At 44.8% G+C, this 20,958-nt stretch overlaps 1 protein-coding gene across 3 annotated transcripts in view; it reads right to left on the bottom strand.

Moving 5' to 3' along the window:
* ATP6V0A4 (ATPase H+ transporting V0 subunit a4) overlaps positions 1 to 20,958 on the bottom strand; it is a 91,037-nt gene that overhangs the window by 17,064 nt on the left and 53,015 nt on the right. For all 3 annotated transcript variants that reach the window (XM_049894112.1, XM_049894114.1, XM_049894113.1), the window contains 4 exons: positions 13,716 to 13,866; positions 12,327 to 12,466; positions 7,343 to 7,500; positions 5,994 to 6,087 (listed from right to left, as the gene is read on the bottom strand). In XM_049894112.1, coding sequence (XP_049750069.1) covers positions 5,994 to 6,087; positions 7,343 to 7,500; positions 12,327 to 12,466; positions 13,716 to 13,866 — 543 coding nt within the window. The remainder of the gene's footprint in view (positions 1 to 5,993; positions 6,088 to 7,342; positions 7,501 to 12,326; positions 12,467 to 13,715; positions 13,867 to 20,958) is intronic.

Genomic DNA, 20,958 nt, shown 5'->3' with positions numbered 1-20,958 from the left:
AAGGAATCTAGAAGGAAAACAGGAGCCAACCAAGAAAAGGCTTTCATGAGAACAAGAACTTAGACTAACTCTGAGAATCTTTAGAGGTTAATACCAATGAAAAGAAGTTACCAAGAAGCAGTGTTGGGTTGACTTTTTAGATGAGTCCGTAGCAATTACTGCCACCCCACAAAAAATGCATTGCTTTTTTAAAGGTATCTGCCAAAGATGTGTGAGTCATATTCCTGCAGTGGGGAGAAGGCTGGGTTTAACGATCTAGTAATCTTTTCTAACACTCTATATTCTACAAGTTTATTTTTCTTTAATATTTACATATAAAGGATAGCTTGTTCAGCCAAGGAGGCCTGGTGGCTCAGTGGTTAAAGAGCTATGGCTGCTAACCAAAAGGTCAGCGGTTCAAATCCACCAGCCACTCCTGGGAAACCCTGTGAGGCAGTTCTACTCTGTCCTAAAGCGTTGCTATGAGTCAGAATCAATCTGCAGCGATGGGTTTTGTTCAGCCACACCGAATAAAGGAGCCAGCACAGGTCCTCAGCAGTCAACACATTTAGAGCTTAAAAAATAACATTGGCTTGGACAAGATGTTTGGCAAATCGTTTTTTTCTAAAGATCTCAAATTTAATTTCTCTGGAAAATAGATGTAATAATACCTGTCCGTGGTCTACTTACCGAGAGAGAGGGAAGAACACAAGGAAACCAAACGTAATCAATTTTTGCCTGAACCTGTGTCTATGGTAAATTTCATAGCCCACCGCCCCCCGGCCAAAAAAAAGTATAAAATATTCAGAAACCACCTTGAAAAGTCCCAGCTGTAGCGAGGTCCAAATATTTTAGCAGGAGTCATAATTAGATACTGAACTTTAAGTCAACAAACCACACTTCAGAAATTTATATTATGTAAAAATTAAACATCTCATTTGTACGTAATGTGAATGCTAACATACACACAGAAGCTGTCTGGGGCAAGCAGAACTGGGCAGACAGTGTTTGCTGATGGACCAGATAAGGACTGTGAGGGAGAGGAGCCCTGGTGCGCAGTGGTTAAAGCACTCGGCTGCTAACTGAAAGGTTGGCAGTTGGAACCCCCAGCCGCTCCTGGGGAGAAAGATGTGGCAGCCTGCTTCTGTAAAGATGTACCGCCTGGGAAGCCCTGTAGGGCAGTTCTGCTCTGTTCTATAGGGTTGTTAGGAGAATCAGCTCCACGGCAGTGGGTTTTTGAGGAAGAGAGAGGGTGGTAGGAGCCATGAGATTTAAAGCAAAGGAAGGTCATCTAGACTGTAAAGCCACCCCTGGGACTCCATCCCCATCTCCCGCCCCCCACTGCTTACTAATCATGAAATTCCTTTGCCCTATAAGATAACAACTTGTATTTGTTTGTTTTTTGTATTTGTATTGGTTTTGCACTTTGTAACCTACAAACGCATTTTAAGGACATTACCTCGTTCAAGAAAACTTAGAATATGAACGCTCCTGGGTGTGTGACCCCAGCACTCCCCAGCGTGTTTTCTCCACTTTCAAAATGGGTGACTGAGAGCTTGACATAACTACTGTCATGACAAACCTGTAAGTTTCTCCTTCATCTGCCTGCCTCCTCCTACACATACCTCTGTTAATGACTTTGTTTTGACCAAGTGTTAATGACTTCATTCTTGTTTTAAACTGAGGCAAATAACCTTTTGTTATGTCTGACCACCTGTGGCATACAACCCCCACAAGAAAGTTGGAGCCCAGGTATTGGATATGCATATCGTTAGCCTAATAAAGCATGTCTGGCAGGTATCTTTTGTCACTCTCCTGTAAAGAATGGCCCCTCTTGAGCATACCTCTGGCCAAGTAACTACAAAGACACTTCTAACCCTTGTAAAATCCTATATAAGCTCTAACATAAAACTTCTCTTTGGGACTCCATAGAGACAGCCTGTGTTGCTGCTGGGTCCCCAGGGATGTAGGCATCTCCTGAATAAACTTTCTCACTCTTTCTGACCTGGAGTATGTTTCATTGGCTCAACTGCTCCAGGGTGCAGACCCTACTCAGGTAACAGGTGGCAAGTATAAACAAATCCCGGGTGACACTTTCAGTTTCAGTAAGAGAGGAGAGGTGGGAAGACAGAGGGAGGACCCTGGAAAACTGAGGGGAGAAGATCCACAAGATGGGAGAGGCCAGCAACCCACTTAGAGCCAGAAGAATGAACAGGGCTGTCTTGGAAGAAGTCCGGCCTGAATGCTCCTTAGAAGCCAGGATGGACAGGTCATCAGGAGGGACCAGTCCCTGGAGAAGGATGTAGAGGGTCCATGAAAAAGAGGAAGACCCTCAATGAGATGGACTGACACAATGGCTGCAACGATGGGCTCACACACGGCAACAATGAAGATGGCGCAGGACTGGGCAGTTTCATTCTGTTGTACACGTGGGGTCGCTAGAAGTCGGAACCAGCTGGATGGCACCGAACACTGAAAATGGTTTACTCCTGAATCCCTGGGTGGTGCAAATGGTTAAGCACTTGGCTGCTAACTGAAAGGCTGGCAGTTCAAATCCACCCAGAGGCACCTAGGAAGAAAGGCCTGGTGGTCTGCTTCCAAAAAATCAGCCATTGAAAACGCTGTGGAGCCCAGTTCTACGCTGACACACATGGGGTCTCCGAGAGTCGGGTTAACTCAGCAGTGTGACCCCAATACCCCCCAGCATATTTTCTCCTTTTTCAAAACGGGCAACTGAAAGCTTAACATAACTAAGGCCATAGTAAATCTGTAAGTTATTCTCCCTCTGCCTGCCTCCACACATACCTCTGTTCATGGCTTTGTTTTGACCAAATGTTAATGACTTTGTTCTTTGTTTTAAACTGATGCAAATAAACTTTTTTTTTTTTTAATAATTTTTATTGTGCTTTAAGTGAAAGTTTACAAATCAAGTCAGTCTGTCACATATAACCTTATATACACCTTACTCCATACTCCCACTTACTCTCCCCCTAATGAGTCAGCCCGCTCCCTCCTTCCAGTCTCTCCTTTCGTGACCATTTTGCCAGTTTCTAACCCTCTCAACCCTCCCATCTCCCCTCCAGACAGGAGATGCCAACACAGTCTCAATTGTCCACCCGATACAAGTAGCTCACTCTTCGTCAGCATCTCTCTCCAACCCATTGTCCAGTCCCTTCCATGTCTGATGAGTTGTCTTCAGGAATGGTTCCTGTCCTGGGCCAACAGAAGGTTTGGGGACCATGACCACCAGGATTCCTCTAGTCTCAGTCAGACTATTAAGTCTGGTCTTTTTATGAGAATTTGGGGTCTGCATCCCACTGTTCTCCTGCTCCGTCAGGGGTTCTCTGTTGTGCTCCTTGTCAGGGCATTCATCGGTTGTGGCTGGGCACCATCTAGTTCTTCTGGTCTCAGGATGATGTAAGTCTCTGGTTCATGTGGCCCTTTCTGTCTCTTGGGCTCATAGTTGTCGTGTGACCTTGGTGTTCTTCATTCTCCTTTGATCCAGGTGGGTTGAGACCAATTGATGCATCTTAGATGGCCGCTTCTTAGCATTTAAGACCCCAGATGCCACTTTTCAAAGTGGGATGCAGAATGTTTTCATAATAGAATTATTTTGCCAATTGACTTAGAAGTCCCCTTAAATCATGGTCCCCAAACCCCGGCCCTTGCTCTGCTGACCTTTGAAGCATTCAGTTTATCCCAGAAACTTCTTTGCTTTTGGTCCAGTCCAGTTGAGCTGACCTTCCGTGTATTGAGTGTTGTCCTTCCCTTCACCTAAAGTAGTTCTTATCTGCTAACTAATTAGTAAATAACCCTCTCCCACCCTCTCTCCCTCCCCGCCTCGTAACCACAAAAGTATGTGTTCTTCTCAGTTTATACTATTTCTCAAGATCTTATAATAGTGGTCTTATACAATATTTATCCTTTTGAATCTGACTAATTTCACTCAGCATAATGCCTTCCAGGTTCCTCCATGTTATGAAATGTTTCACAGATTCATCACTATTCTTTATCGATGCATAGTATTCCATTGTGTGAATATACCACAACTTTGCAAATAACCTTTTGTTCCCTCCGGACTACCTGTGGCGTACAACCCCCACAGGAAATTTGGAGCCCAGGTGTTAGGTATGTGTCTCTTTAGCCTAATAAAGAAATGTCTGGCGGGGGACTACAAAGATACCTGTAACCCTTGTAAGATTCTGTATAAGCTCTAATGTAAAATTGCTCTTTGGGGCTCCATAGAGACAGCCTGTGTTGCTGCCGGGTCCTGGGTGATGTATGCATCTCCTTAATAAACTTTCTCACTCTTTCTGACTTGGAGCGTGTTTCATTGGCTCGACTGCTCCAGGGCACGGACCCTAATCAGGTAACAACAGGAACTGGTCTGTTATTTACTCAACTGTCAACAACCAAAATTGAAGTCTCAGGTTCTCTCTCACAAAGGCAGGGTAGAAGAAACACTTATTGGCAGCATTTGCCAAGTTCATTTCTAGACCTCTCATCTGGAGCACGCGGCTGCCACCTAGTGGTGATGTGCAGAGCTTACCATGAATGGCATGTGTCTGCCCAAACCAAAAACACAAACCCACTGCCATCTAGTCAATTCCAACCCATAGTGACCCAAAAGGACAGAGTAGAACTGCCCCATGGGGTGTCTCATCTTTACAGAAGCAGACTGCCACATCTTTCTCCCACAGAGCAGCTGGTGGGTTCAAACCGCCAAGCTTTTGGTTAGCAGCCGAGCACTTAACCACTGCACCACCAGGGCTCTTTTTCGTGTGTCTTCCCCAAACCCCTTTAAGTCTAAAGCTGTGCAGAAAAGCACCTTTGTTTTTCTTGGCTCGAATCCTGGTAAGTAAGGCAGACTTTTAAACATCTCCATTGGATGAAGGAAGTAAGCATAAACCCTCTGATGGGAAGAAACCAGTTAATGAGGTTTTCTAAGGGAAATGCCACAAATACAGTCATGCAAACACAAAGCAAACAATAAATAAAAGCACATATTTTTTTTTAACTTTTATCAGTGTTATGCAGTGAAATAAAGCAAAAATGAAAGCAAATTTATATTTTTCTAAGAAAAAGGGAGATCTGTTAGCCACTACAAGAAAATCCCAAGGAAAGGAACTTAATTAGGGTGCTAAATGGCTTATTTAGTATGCACACTTCCTGGGCATCCAGGGGCCTTTTAAAGAGGGAACGATTATCCAGCAGGGGTATAGCTGGTAGAGAAGATATTGGTGGTGGAGAATAAGGCAGCTGGCTGGGAACTGTGTGGAAGATGACCCAGGGCTGAGTAGAGGAGAATAAGGCAGCTGGCTGGGAACTGTGTGGAAGATGACCCAGGGCTGAGTAGAGGAGAATAAGGCAGCTGGCTGGGAACTGTGTGGAAGATGACCCAGGGCTGAGTAGAGGAGAATAAGGCAGCTGGCTGGGAACTGTGTGGAAGATGACCCAGGGCTGAGTAGAGGAGAATAAGGCAGCTGGCTGGGAACTGTGTGGAAAATGACCCAGGGCTGAGTAGAGGGTGTGGGGAAGGTCTTCACTGAGTCCAGCTCTGTACTGCCAAAACTGTGATACATGTTATTATTTCTCAGCATACATATTGCTGATTTGATAGGTTCTGGCACTTTCTCTCTCTCTACAGAGAGATCTCCATACAAGACATTTTTGTTGCTGTTTTTATTCTTATATAAGTTTATTATTACTTAAAGTGGACGACAGGTTTTTAATATATTATTAAATTTATGACAAGCACCCAGAAAGAAAGTCAGAGAAAATGTTCATTTTTTCGTTTGTAAAATGGATCTTAAACCGTGCAAAGAAGTGACTTGCTAAACTTTATACAGCACCTAGGTGTCTAAACCAGTTAGAACCCAAGATTCCTGACTTGTAGCTTATTCTTCTTCTATTATACCACTCTGACATTCTATAATAGGCGCTCAATAAATCATTGAATGAATGACGAACAAGACATTTTATAATAAATATTTAACCCAAGAAGGCGTTATTACCGGGTCAATCCCAAACGGGTATGGGTTTCCAGAGTACACTCCCGGGACGGCCGGGTCCAGTTGCAGGAGGGTATTTGTTTCCAACACTTGGCTACTACAGAAGGAGAAAGGACAGAGAGCAATGGTCAGCCGGATGTCAGGGGAGTGGCTACAGTGCTGTCAGCTGTGAGCTCGAGGCCAGCCCAACCCTAACTGCTGGGAGGTGCATCTCATTAACCCCACAAATGAAAGTTCCAAATCTGCCAAATGCCTAGTGTTGTCCTAGGCACCAAGGCCACAGAAGTCACAGCCTGTCCCCAAAGATCTCACAGGGGGAGTTTCCAAGAGCCCTCACTGGGATGAGTGATGAAAACGGACAGTCACAATGCATCAGAGAGGAGGTCAAGGGTAGGGAGGAAGGGGGCTCATACAAAACTACAAGACGCAGCCCAGGGCGGCTACCAACAGGTGAAGGATAAACAGGATGCGGTGTATCCCTAAGTCTTGGTTTCCTGGTGCGGTTGTAACGCAGATACCAAGAGCAGGTGGAACTCCCGGGCCGTATCATAACTTGATGTTCAACTGTTTGAAGACCACAGTGGCTGCACCATTTCCCAATCCCATCAGCAATGGGCGAGGGGGCGAGGGTCCCAATCTCTTTACATCCGTCCCCTTTGCTTTTCAAGTTGGGATCAGCCTGCTCTGAACAGCCAAAGAAATGCCCTTGTGGAGAGTCTGAATACTAGGCACCAGGAACCTGTGCAGTTCAGCCTTTCTTAGAGCAAGCCTTTGGCCTGCACTTGGACGGTCTAGGTTCCCAGCGAGAGCAAGACGTGTGTCAAGCGCCCCCTTCTCCATGAAGCCCCGCCTCTATGGCTCCTGCCAGCCCCCCCAGTTTACGCCTGCTTTATCCCTTATTGGCACAACAGTGCCTGGCGCGTGGCATGGGCGTCACCAACCAGCTGCTGTGGAGTCGATGCCAACTCCTAGCGCCCCCGTGTGTGTCAGAGGAGAACTGTGCGCCATAGGGTTTTCAGTGGATCACCAGGCCTTTCTTCCGAGGCGCCTCTGGGTGGACTCGAACCTCCGAACTTTTGATTAGCAGCCGAGTACATTAACTATTTGCACCACCCAGGGGTTCCATGTGCTTCATATTGCATTTTAATTGAGCTCAAGTTTTTAAAAACACTTCCATGTATTACAGTTGCTAGCACAGTTACTGAGGAAGTGGCACCAGGTCTTGCCCTCTATAGACGGAACCTGTGGGTGCACCTCTGAGCAGACCCAGGTGTAGACGCCCCCAGCCCTGAAGACCTTCACAGGAGCCACGTGGACCGCCAGCGAGTGACCCACTCTGTCTGTAAACTTACTTCCATGTGCCGTTTCTGAACATGGGTCGGACGCTCCACGAAGAGCCGAAGATGTTGAAAGACTTGGCGAAGCAGTCGTTGTAGATCAGGCCAGTGTAGATGGAGAAGACGCCCATGAGTAGGATCAGGTAGCGCCCGTAGAAGAAGGTGTTCCAAATCTGGCCTCAAAGAGACAGAGAGGGCGGTCACCAGTGGCCCTGAGTCAGGCCCCAGGGGGACGTCTCCAGCAGAACCACGTAGCCGCAGCAAGACTCCTAGGGCCCCATAGAGAGAGCCCCGTGCCCATGGCAGCCATCAAAGCAATCCAGATAGGAAGAGCATGCATGTCACATAAATGAGCCACAGATGGCCTCTGGGCATGGGCTCCAGGTTAATTTCTTCTTAAGCAGAGTGATGCCCCTTAGCTCCAAAAGCCAGCTGGCACCAAATTCAAACTTTTACATATTCGATTGCTTTAAAAACACCCCAAATAAGTAGCTTTTAACCATTTAGAGCCTGCCTGCTTTGCACACCCCACGAAATTGTGCCCAATATCTGCTGGCCTTAGGTAAGATAAACCCTTCAGTCATAAGGACCCCAGTTCACTGCTGTCCTCAGGAGCTCATTGACCCAGAGACTCCCCACCTGCTGCAGAGGACTGCCTAGCCAGGTGAGCCCCACCTCTGCCTGCCCACTCCCCCGGGAGTAACCTTGCCCTCTTCCCTTCCTGGTGGCCTCCTCCACATGCTGCTTGCTTTTGGAGGGGCTTCTGCTGTGTGTAGCAAGAGGGACTGCCCCCTTCATGTAGCTACTTTCAGCACGTCGGCTCCAGTAAATAGCTTGCTGTGCAACATCGCCATCTTTTTTTAATTGTATTTTAGATGAAGGTTTACAGAGCAAACTATTTTCTCATTAAACAAATAATGCATATATTGTTTTGTAACATTGGTTGCCAACACCACAACACGTCAACACTCTCCCCTTCTGGACCTTGGGTTCCCCATTCCCAGCTTTCCTGTCGTCTCCTGCCTTCTCCTCCCAGCCCCTGGGCCAGTGTATCCATTTAGTCTCGTTTTGTTTTATGGGCTTGTCTAATCTTTGGCTGAAAGGTGAACCTCAGGAGTGACTTCAATACTGAGCTACACGAATGTCTGGGGACCATACTCTTGGGGTTGCAACATTGCCGTCTTGTGATCCTATCTTTTTCCTTGACCAGCCCCGTGATCCCAACCCACGAAGATACATAGCACAAGTTTCCTGAGCTCTTAACAGAGACCCAGAAAAGTCCTAGGCTGGTATGTGGAAACCAAAACACATAAGCCATGTACCGCACAAATGCGAGCTGTTAATAACAGGAGAAAGGTGGATGGGGACAGAAGGAGTATCTGGGAACCCTTGGTGCTTTCTGCACAATTTTCCTATAAACCAAAAACTGCTCTGAAAAATTCACCGATTAGAACATACACACAATCTTCTCTTTAAAAACATCCCTGAAGCAGCTGCTGAGGCCCCGTGAGCTCAGGAAAGGACATGAATGTGGGCAGCTGTTGACTCCAAGGGACAAGACTGAGCTGGTCACAGATGGCTGGTAGGTTTTACGGCCAGTGGTCAAATCTTTACTCATTTTGTCATTATGCTTGCGGAGCACAGAAAACGCCTTCCTGCAATACCAGAATCCATGTGTATCGACGGTCCTAAGATGGCTGAGTGTAACTTCGAGAGCGCTGATGTTTATTAAGGGAAATCACATCTGTCACGGAAAAACTGCATTGGTCACGATGAACCCACTATGACATCACTGAACTAGCTCAAGTTACTTCCACCCGTGGTAACAGAGGGCCAAAAAAACCCATTGCCATTGAGTCAATTCTGACTCATAGCGACCCTACGGGACAGAGCAAACTGCCCCACAGGGTTTCCAAGGAGCACCTGGAAGATTCGAACTGCTGACAGTTTGGTTAGCAGCCGTAACACTTAACCACCGTGCCATCAGGGTTTCCAGCAAGGGGTAGATACCCTTAAAATGCAGAACACAGCTCACAACTAAAAGCCGGTTTCCGCTTTGTAGGATGTATTAGACAATCGACATACAGGACTCTAACTCATTAACTTGGAAACACTGCAGACTCTTGAGTGTCTCAGCCTTAACCACGTTCTTTGGAGGAGACCTCGTGGAAAGCAGAGAAACGTAAAGCCTGGTGGCAAGGATAAGACACTTAGGATTTCTCAGGGTTTTACAAGAACGCAGGCCAGGGGCTCTGCCATGTGAAAATTATTCCTGATACAGTCGATCCTCATTATTCGCGGATACTCCCTAGGGCTTATGTGTAACCCCAACATCAACACTCACGGCAGTGAGAAGAAAAAGAGCGGGGGAGGGCTTAGTTCTGTTTGGAAAAAAAGGGAAGGGAAACAAACAAACAAACCCGTTGCTGTCCAGTGCATCGCGACTTATAGCGACCCTACAGGACAGAGTAGGACTGCCCCACAGGGTTTCCAACGAGTGGCTGGTAGATTTGAACCGCCGACCTTTTGGTGAGCAGCCAAGCTCTTCACCACTGCACCGCCAGGGTTCCAAAAAAGGGCAGAGACCCCACCTTTCGTAGAGCATTCACTTTAGAAAACCAGTAACTATCAGTTCTTTCTCTGCCTCCCTGGCATGTATGTAAAATTTACGTTAAATGAGCCTCTTGCCACTTTACAACCCAGGAAGTTTTCTCCAGGGCCTGAAATGTGATCCATCTCTGACGTGCCATCGGTCAAGGAAGACAGCACCCATATCTCTCAGGTTCCTGGGAGGATGGGTGCTTAACTTCAGCTGGCGCTTGGCTCCTAGTTGCAAATCTACCTCTGTCATGAAGATATGAGAAGTTTATTTTGTCTTTGGATAAACACAATTAGCAAACACAGGTGAATTTAGGATGAACTATGCATGATTTTGTTTGGTATGTGTGACACACGGTTCGGTCAAGTCTTCTTACCTGGGGACTAGTTATCACTTATCTTGAGAACATGTATGAATGGGTTCTATCTGCTTGGCTATATAAACCCACTGAGTCGATTCCAACTCATAAGACAGAGTAGAACTACCCCATATGGATTCCAAGGCTCTAATCTTTACGGAAGCTGACTGCCACATCTTACTCCTGCAGAGCTGTCAGTGGGTTTGAACTGCTGATCTTTCAGTTAGCAACCGAGCACTTAACCACTGCAACACCAGGGCTCCACTTGGCTATATAAAAGGATAAAAATTCATTTGTCTTCGCAATCTCTACAGCGATTGCCTGTGATGCGTATTACTTTCTTGTTTAATGCTTATTCAATAATAAAACTGTTTTCTTTCTCCTCTAATGTTGTGGAGAGTTTGGGTTAGCAGAAGATTTGGGTTTAAATTACGCCTCCCCAACCACGTACAGACTGGTGAGAAGTCTGAGTCGCCCAATGCAGCACGGCCCCTACTTGAGGTGGAACAAGGAGACAATCTGCCTTTTTGTTCAGCTCGAAGTCAATAGACAAGCGTATTTTTTGTAATCTAGTTAGTGCTACATTTTTCATATTTTTGTTGGTGATTTCACTGACTAAAATGGTCCCAAGCATAGTGCTAAAGTGCTGTCTAGTGCTCCGAAGGCTGGGAAGTTTGTAATGGTCATTACGGAGAAAATGCATCTGCTAGGTGAGCTTCGTCCAGGCATGAGTGACGGTGCTGTTGACCATGAGTTCAGTGTGAGTGAATTGACAGTGTGTATTCAGTAAGATGTCTTTAAACAGAAACACACAAAAAACAGGGTTCTATACTGACCAGTTGATGAAAATGTTGTGACCAGAGGCTCACAGGAGCCTAACTCAGCATTTCCTCTGAGGCGCTGGCTCAGTGTTTGTGAATTCAGTGTTCACGGTAGATTTATAGAACATTACCACAAATAACAGCAACAATCACAAAGAATGAGAATCAGCTTATTTTAAGCCCAAAAAGTGGGCTACGAATGAATACGCAATATTTGATCCCAATTTTTTAGACTTACTGTTTGTGTATACAGGCAGACCTGGGATTACGAATGAGTTCCATTCCTAAATCTGTCTTTAAGATGAATTTATACCTAAGTCGGTACAGTTAGGTACGGTTTGTATCTAATGTCAGTTAGTCAATTGTTTGTCCTAGTATATAGCATATTAATGTGTTTTTCTATGCATAAAAAACATTAAAGAAACAGACACACTAAAACATCTTTAACATAATAGTGATAATAATAATAATGTTTTGATGAGCATCACAAAGAAGCACCTGTTTGATATGACAAACCATTGTATGTACCTCAAATTTTTAATATAATAGGCTTTACAGTGGTTAATTCATTACTACAGGCTGTACATAAGTCAGACATTCACATTCGTAACCTGGGGGACGGCCTGTATGCAGAAAAAAAAAATTAGAAAGACACACAACAATGTTAACTGTGATGTTCTCTAGGTGTTTAGATCGTTATAAAAAAAACTAAACCCATTGCCATCCAAGTCAAGTCCGACTCATAGCAACCCTGTAGGACAGGGTAGAACTGCCCCATAGGGTTTCCAAGGAGCAGCTGGTGGATTTGAACTGCCAACCTTTTGGTTAGCAGCCATAGCTCTTAACCACTAGGCCACCAGGGTTTCTGAGATTGTTATAGGTTCCAAATGCCTACAATCAACATGTAGTGCCTTTTATAATCAGCAAAAAAAAAAAAAAAAACTGCTTTAGAAAAAAAGATAAAGAAAAAGGAACTCATGTCAGAAAAAAAAAAAAAAAAATTTTTTTTTTTGTTCCATGCACAAAAACAGAAACAAACATCTAAAGGGGCTACCTTCAGCCAAGCGTTTTATGTTGAATTTTGTCCCTTTTTTTCAACATTCTGTCTTTCGCTGACTTTTCATAAAAACCTGGTATTTCCACGGTGAAAACAAAACACATGTTTTTACTACTCAGTTCATAAGTCAAGGAGACAGGGCAAGACACGTGACGGACACCCACCTCATTGTCGGACTTCTGGGAGAGCAGGGCCCTCTCGTTAAGGACCATCCACAGGGCTGCCAGCAGCATCACCACCCCATGCCCGCAGTCCCCGAACATCACAGCGAACAGGAAGGGGAAGGTGATGATGGTATAGGGAGCTGTGGAGGTGAGACGACAGCCTGAGTTCTCCAAGCATCCACTGGGTTCCCTGACCGAGATCTCTCCCTCACATTCCAGGACCCCATGCTGGGTTCCCTGTGTCCTGACTCTGTCTGCCTTCACCAAGCCCACCCTTGACCCTTGTTTGCTTCCACATACTTTAGCTTATCGGGTGTCAGAGTAGACTGTGCTCCTTAGGGTTTTCAGTGGCTGATTTTTCAGAAACAGATTGTCAGACCTTTCTTCTGAGGCACCCTTGGGTGGACTTGTACCTCCAGCCCTTCAGTTTAGCAGCTATGCACGTTAACCATGTGCACCATCCAGGCACTCCTAGCTCATAGCAAGTGGGTGTTATTACTCCCTTATGACAGCTGCGGTAACTAACTGATTCTTAGAGAGGTTAAGGTTAAATGACTTGCCCAAGATCAGGAAGTTTGACAGGATTTAAAGCCAGGCTTCTATCTCCAAGGGCTTCCTCTACTCTGTCCACCACCCTCTCCTGTTTGTTTCTGCACCTTCACTTGTGGCGCACACCTCCAGCAGTTACTCCCAGGGACTCCCAGCCCCAGGGCCTCTCCACCGCAGGTCGTGTTTAGGCTGGGACTCAGGCTGGTGAGGAACAGCACCAGGCACTGCTTGGCTAAAGGACATCTGGTCTAGTCCGGGGCCCTGCAGCTTAGCACCACTGAGAACCGAGCCTTGTGACCCACGTTCTATGTGCTCCCGCCTCTCTCGCACAATAACCACAGCAGCCCTGGGCAGCACAAACAGTTAAACTCGAGGCTACTAACCAAAAGGTGGTGCTTCGAACCCACCCTAAGGTACCTTGGAGGAAAGCCCCGGTGATCTGCTTCCAAAAGCTCACAGCCTTGGAAACCCTACGGCGCAGTTCTATCGTGCACGCATGGGACCCCGGGAGTCAAAGTCAACTCGATGGCAACTGTTTGGATTTTTTTGGTTTTGTGAAGACAACTGGAGGTGGCCCTTGGTGGACACGCAAAGGAAACTCCAATGCTGGCTGCCTGGCAAGCCTGCGTCTCAGGGAAAATTGATGAAATCTGGACAATGAACTAACTTTCCAACAATCAGTATTTACAGAAGATTTTGCGTGGCATTAAGAAATCAAGCAAGGTTTTAGGAAAGTCCAGTTTTCACCAGTTCACCTCCTTGGTCACCTCGGGGGAGATCTCACCCGGCTTCCACTTCCCAGCTGCCCAACTGTGCCACAGACGTGTAGGATCCTGCTACCTGGGTTTATCTCCCGGTAATTGCCGACGCCATAGGCATCCACGATGTTCTGGAAGCCAGCTGTGAACTTATTGGTCCTGTTGAATGTGGGAGGAGCAGTTTTAGATGGCACTGTTGTCAGGATTGGGGCCATGGCCGAGCCGCTTTGTTCCTGCAGGGAGAGAAAGGGGCAAAATTTACTGTGAGAGGAGAGCCCAGGGCTCCTACCACCCCCACTGAGGGAACATGGGACAACCCTGGCCCTCTCTGGGACTTGTGATCTGTAAGTGGGTACCGTCCATATTAGTTACCCAGTGCTGCTGTAACAGAAATACCACACATGAGTAGCTTAAACAGAAATTTATTTTCTGATGGTTCAGGAGGCTAGAAGTCCAAACTCAGGGTACTGGTTCTCAGGGAGGGTGCTCTCCCTCTCGGCTCTGGGGGAAGATCCTTGTCTTTTTCAGCTTCTGTGCTGCCAGCGTTCCTCAGTTCCTTGGTGACCCTCCCTTGGCATCCATCTCCCCCCGAACCCCTTGGTGCTTCTTCTGAGTCGAATCTGCTCTTTTTATGACTCAGAAGGGGTTAGGTTTATGGCACACCCTACACTGACATGTCCTCCTTAACGTAATGAAGAAAACCCTATTTCCAAACAATATCACATCTACAAAGGAGCCCTGGTGGCGCAGTGGTTAAAGCGATCCACTGTCAACCAAAAGGTCAGTGGTTCTCGGGAGATAGATGTGGCAGTCTGCTTCTGTAGAGATTTAAAGCCATGGAAACCCTATGGGGTAGCTATGAATTGGAATCAGCTTGATGGCAAATGGGTTTTACAGCCACAGGTACAGGGGTTAGGATTCCAACACATATTTGGGGGGACACAATTCCATTCATAGCACCTGCCTACTTCTTATCTAACTTACCTTGCAGAAGGCTGTAAGGCAGTTCCTCCTTGTCTCCGGTCCCTCTCCTGTGAGTGTGTTTGTCACACCCCAGTCCCCGGCCACCTGCTTTTCACTTTCTCTCCACGTCCCCATCAAGAGCTCAGCCATGCTCCACTTTTTTTTTTAATTTAATAATTTTTTTTAATTGTGCTTTAGGTGAAAGTTTACAGCTCAAGTTAATTTCTCATACAAAAATTTATACACATATTATTATGTGACCCTAGTTGCAGTCCCTATAATGTGACAGCACTCTCCCCCTTTCCACCCCGGGTTTCCCATGTCCATTTAGCCAGCTCCTACCCCTTTCTGCCTTCTCATCCCACCTCCAGACAGGAGCTACCCATTTAGTCTCGTGTATCTACTTGAACTAAGAAGCGCACTCTTCACGAGTACCATTTTATGTTTTATAGTCCAGTCTAATCTTTGTCTGAAAAGTTGGCTCGGGAGTAGTTTTAGTTCTGGGTTAACAGAGTGTCCAGCAGCCATGGCTTTGAGGGTTCCTCCGATCTCAGTCAGACCATTAAGCCTGGTCTTTCTACATGAATTTGAGTTCTGTACCACACTTTCCTCCTGCTCCATCGGGGACTCTCTGTTCTGTTTCCTGTCAGGACGGTCATTGGTGGTAGCTGGGCACCATTTAGTTCTTCTGGTCTCAGGCTGATGGAGTCTCTGGTTTATGTGGCCCTTTTGTCTGTTGGGCTAGTATTTTCCTTGTATCTTCGGTGTTCTTCATTTTCCTTTTCTCCAGGTGAGTTGGGACCAGTTAAGGCATCTCGGATGGCTGCTTGCAAGGTTTTAAGAACCCAGATGCAACACACCAAAGTGGGATGCAGAACATGTCTTAGTAAACTTTGTTATGCCAATTGACTTTGATGTCCCCTGAAACTGTGGTCCCCAGACCCTCACCCCTGCTACTCTGTCCCTCAAAGTGTTTGGTTGGGTTCAGGAAACTTTAGGATTTGGTCTAGTCCAGTTGTACCGACTTCCCCTGTATTGTGTATTGTATTTGCCTTACCTAAGATCGTTCTTGTCTACTACCTAATTAGTGAATTTCCCTCTCCCTCCCTCCCCACCCTCATAACCATCAAAGAATGTTTTCTTCCGTGTTTAAACATTTTCTTGAGTTCTTATGATACTAATCTCCTACAATATTAGTCCCTTTGTGACTGACTAATTTCACTCAGTATAATGCCTTCCAGATTCATCCATGTCGAGGTGTTTCGTGGATTCATCGTTGTTCTTTCTCATGTGTAGTATTTCGTTCCTTACCCCTGCCCGCCCCTTTTTGTGCTTCTTCTGTGTCTAATCTGCTCTTTTTATAACTCAGAAGTGATTAGGTTTAGGGCACACCCTACACTCAGGTGTCCTCAGAATGTAGAAGCATGAAGAAGAACGGCGTATGAAGTACATAGTGCAAAGAAGAATGGGGCTTCAGGATTGGAGGAAGATGCATTAACCACCTGCGTTATACAGATGACACAACCTGGCTTGCTGAAAGTGAAGAGGACTTGAAGCACTTACTGATGAAGATCAGAGACCACACCCTTCAGTACGGATTGCACCTCAATGTAAAGAAAACAAAATCCTCACAACTGGACCAATGAACAACATCATGACAAACAGAGGAAAGATTGAGGTTATCAAAGATTTCATTTTACTTGGATCCACAATCAACACCCATGGAAGCAGCAGTCAAGAAATCAAAAGATGCATTGCATTGGGCAAATTGGCTGCAAGAGATCTCTTTAAAGCGTTAAAAAAAAAAAAAAAAGATGTCACCTAGAGAACTATGATGCGCCTGACTCAAGCCATTGTGTTTTGAATCACTTCATATGCATGCGAAAGCTGGACGATGAATAGGCAAGACCAAAGAAGAATTGATGCCTTTGAATTTTAGTGTTGGTGAAGAATATTGAATGTACCACGGACTGCTAAAAGAACAAACAAATCTGTCTTGGAAGAAGTACAACCAGAATGCTCCTTAGAAGCAAGGACGGTGAGACTGTATCTCACATACTTTGGACATGTTGTCAGAAGGGATCAGTCCCTGGAGAAGGACATCATACTTGGTAAAGTAGAGGTCAGTGAAAAAGAGGAAGACCCTCAATGAGATGGATTGACACAGTGGCTGCAACAATGGGCTCAAGCGTAGCAACAATTGTAAGGATGGCTCAGGACCGGGCAGTGTTTCATTGTGTTGTGCACCAGGACTCAACAGCACCTAACAACAATAACAACAGTACTCCATTTTGTGTATATACCATAATTTGTTTATTCATTCATCTGTCGATGGGCACCTTGGTTGCCTCCATCTTTTTGCTATTGTGAACAGTGCTACAATGAACATTGGTGTGAATATATCTATTCATGTGAGGGCTCTTATTTCTCCAGGATATAGTCCAAGGAGTGGGATCTGGATGGTATGGTACTTCTATTTCTAGCTTTTTAAGGAAGCACCAAATCGATTTCCAAAGTGGTTGTACCATTTTATATTCCCACCATTGGTATATAAGTGTTTCAGTCTCTCTATAATCTTGCCAACATTTATTATTTTGTGTTTTTCAGATTAATGCTAGCCTTTTGGGGTGAGGTGGTATCTCATTGTAGTTTTGATTTACATTTCTTTAATGGCTAATGATTGTGAGCATTTCCTCATGTATCTGTTAGCTCCCCGAATGTCTCTGGTGAACTGTCTGTTCATATTCTTTGCCCATTTTTCAATTGGGTTATTTGTCTTTTTGTTCTTGAGATGTTGCGGTATCTTGAAGATTTAGAGATTAGACCTTGATACAATATGTAGTAGCCAAAATTTTTTTCCCAGTCTGTAGGTTGTCTTTTTACTCTTTTGGTGAACTCTTTGGATGAGCATAGGTGTTTAAACTTTAGTAGCTCCCAGTTATCTAGTTTCTGTTCTGGTGTTTGTGCATTGTTAGTTATGTTTTGTATTCTGTTTATGCCATTTATCAAGGCTCCTAGCTTTGTCCCTATTTTTTCATCTATGATCTTTATCATTTTAGGTTTTATATTTAAGTCTTTGATCCATTTTGAGTTAGTTTTTGTGCATGGTGTGAGGTATGGGTCTTGTTTCACTTTTTTGCAGATGGATGTCCAGTTATGTCAGCACCATTTGTTAAAGAGGCTGTCTTTTCCCCATTTAAGGGACATTGTGACTTTGTCAAGTATCAGCTGCTCATAGGTGGTTGAATTTGCGTCTGGATTCTCAATTCTGTTCCATTGGTCTATGTATCTGTTGTTGTACCAGTACCACGCTATTTTGACTACCATAGTGGTATAATAAGTTCTAAAATCAGGTAGTGTGAGGCCTCCCATTTTGTTCTTCTTCGGCAATGCTTTACTTATTCGGGGCCTCTTCCCTTTCCATAAGAAGTTGGTGATTTGTTTCTCCATCTCGTTAAAAAATGCTGTTGGAATTTGGATTGGGATTGCATTGTGTCTGTAGATCGCTTTGGGTAGAATTCACATTTTCACAACGTAGAGTCTTCCTATCCATGAGCAAGGTATGTTTTTCCATTTATGTAGGTCTCTTTTGGTTTCTTGCAGTAGTGAATTGTAGTTTTCTTTTTATAGGTCTTTTACATCTCTGGTTAGATTTATTCCTAAATATTTTATCTTCTTGGGGGCTATTATAAATGGTATTGATTTGGTGATTTCCTCTTCAAAGTTCTTTTTGTTGGTGTAGAGGAATCCAGTTGATTTTTTTATGTTTATCTTGTATCATGATACTTTGCTGAAATCTTCTATTAGTTCCAGTAGTTTTCTTGTGGATTCTTGGGGGTTTTGTATGTATAAGGGCATATTATCTGAAAATAGATAATATTTCTTCTTCCTTTTACTTTTACTTCTTCCTTACCAATTTGGATGCCCTTTATTTCTTTTTCTTGCCTTATTGCTCTGGCTAGGACCTCCAGCACAATGTTAAATAAGCAATTCTGCTTTCTTATTTCACTTTCTCTTACATAGGCCTGAACCCGTTGCCATCATGTCAATTCCAACTCATAGCGATACTATAGGACAGAGTAGAACAGCTCCATAGGGTTTCCAAGGCTGTAACCTTTACAGAAGCAGACTGCTACATCTTTGTCCTTGCTGGTGGGTTCAAACTGCCAACTTTTCCGTTAACAGCCAAGTGTTTAACCACTGCAGCACCATGGCTCCTTACATACGGCCCAACCCTCCCCAAACTTCAATTCTACCGTCTACTTAGGACTCCCACTGTTACGGATTGAATTGTTACCCCCAAAAACATATGTTGTAAATTCTAACCTCTATGCCTGTGGTTATAATCCTATCTGGGAGTGGGCCACCTTTATTAATGAGATAGGATTAGTACAGGGTTGTCTGGAGTCAAGATATAAAAGGAGCAGATTAAGGAAGCGGAGATGCAGAATAGAGATACTAAGCCACATAAACATTGCCCAGGAGTAGAAGCTCAAAAGAGACAATAGCTTTCCCCCAGAGCCAACAGAGAAGGAAGGCCTTTGACTAGAGCCAGCACACTGAATTCAGGACTTTTAGCTTCCTAAACTGTGAGAAAATAAGTTTCTGTTGTTAAGGCCACCTACTTGTGGTATTTCTGTTATAGCAGTACTAGATAACTAAGACACCCACCAACCTCACAAAATACAAAGTCTGAATCAGACTCACTGACATTCCCTAAAGCCTGGTTCTCCCTCGTCCTCCCTGCTTCTGCTACGAAACTCCACTTCCTAGACTCTTGGGACGATGGAGCCATTTGGCCGGTCCCTTTCCTGGCTACAGTCAATCACTGGATCACCACATCTTGCTGGTTCTGCCTTCTTCTCTCCCCTTGCCCACCCACTCTGTTCTCACAGCCCCACCCAGCCACGCCTGATTTCCCTTCCATTGAGCTGTCATTCCAGGTGGCTTAGGAGCCCCTGGGTGGCAAAAATGGTTAAGCACTCGACTACTAGCCAAAAAGTTGGCAGTTCAAGCCCACCTAGAGGTGCCTTGGAAGAAAGGCCTGGTGATCTGCTTCTAAAAGTTCACAGCCTTGAAAACCATGTGGAGCAGTTCTACTCTGCACACAGGGGTCATCGTGAGTCAGAATTGACTTGATGGTAACTAGCAACAACTACATGGCTTAATCATTCTTTGAAAACACAAAACAACTTCTACAACAAAAAGACAAATAATCAAATTAAAAATGGGCAAAGGATATGAACAGACATTTCACCAAAGAAGACATTCAGGTAGCTAACAGACACATGAGGAAATGCTTGCGATCACTAGCCATTAGAGAAATGCAAATCAAAACTATGACGAGATACCATCTCATCCTGATATTACTAGCACGAATCAAAAAAAGAAAAAATAACAAATGTTGGAGAGGCTGCAGGGAGATTGGAACTCTTATGCACTGCTGATGGGAATGCAAAATGGCACAACCATTTTGGAAAACGATGTGGCACTTCCTTAGAAAGCTGGAAATAGAAATACCATATGATCCAGCAATCCCACCTAGAGAAATTAAAGCCATCACACAAATAGACATATGCACAACAGAGCAAAATACTGCCCAGTCCTGTACTATCTTCACAAGTATTGTTATGCTTGAGCCCATTGTTGTAGCCAGTGTGTCAATTCCTCTCATAGAGAGAGGGTCTTCCTCTTTTTCGCTGGCCCTCTACTTTACCAAGCATGTGGAGGAATGGGATACTACGCAACAATAAAGAACAATGATGAATCTGTGAAACATCTCACAACAAAGATGAATCTGGAGGGCATTATGCTGAGTGAAACAAATCAATCACAAAGGGACAAATATTGTATGAGACCACTACTATAAAAGCTCATGAAAAGGTTTACACACAGAAACAAACAATCTTTGATGGTTATGAGGGAGGGAAGGGGTGGGGAAGGAAAAACACTAACTAGATAATAGAGAAGTCATCACGACTTAACCTAGGCAAAGTCATAGAAGCTTCACAGACACATCCAAACTCCCTGAAGGACTGAGTTACTAGGCTGGGGGCTGGGGACCATGGTCTTGGGGGGCATCTAGCTCAACTGGCATAACATAATTTATAAAGAAAATGTTCTACATCTTACTTTGGTGAGTAGTACCTGGGGCCTTAAAAGTTCATGAGCACCCATCTAAGATACTCCACTGGTCTCAACCCATGTCAAGCAAGGAAAAAATGAAGAAAACCAAAGACACAAGGGAAAGATTAGCTCAAAGGACTAATGGACCACAACCACCACAGCCTCCATCAGACTGAGTTCAGCACTAGATGATGCCCGGCTACCACCATCAACTGCTTTGACAGGGAGCACAAGAA

Source organism: Elephas maximus, chromosome 8, assembly GCF_024166365.1.
Source record: "Elephas maximus indicus isolate mEleMax1 chromosome 8, mEleMax1 primary haplotype, whole genome shotgun sequence".
Taxonomy (NCBI): Eukaryota; Metazoa; Chordata; class Mammalia; order Proboscidea; family Elephantidae; genus Elephas; species Elephas maximus.
Note: the sequence above shows the minus strand (reverse complement) of the source record. Positions and strands in the feature narration are given on the sequence as shown.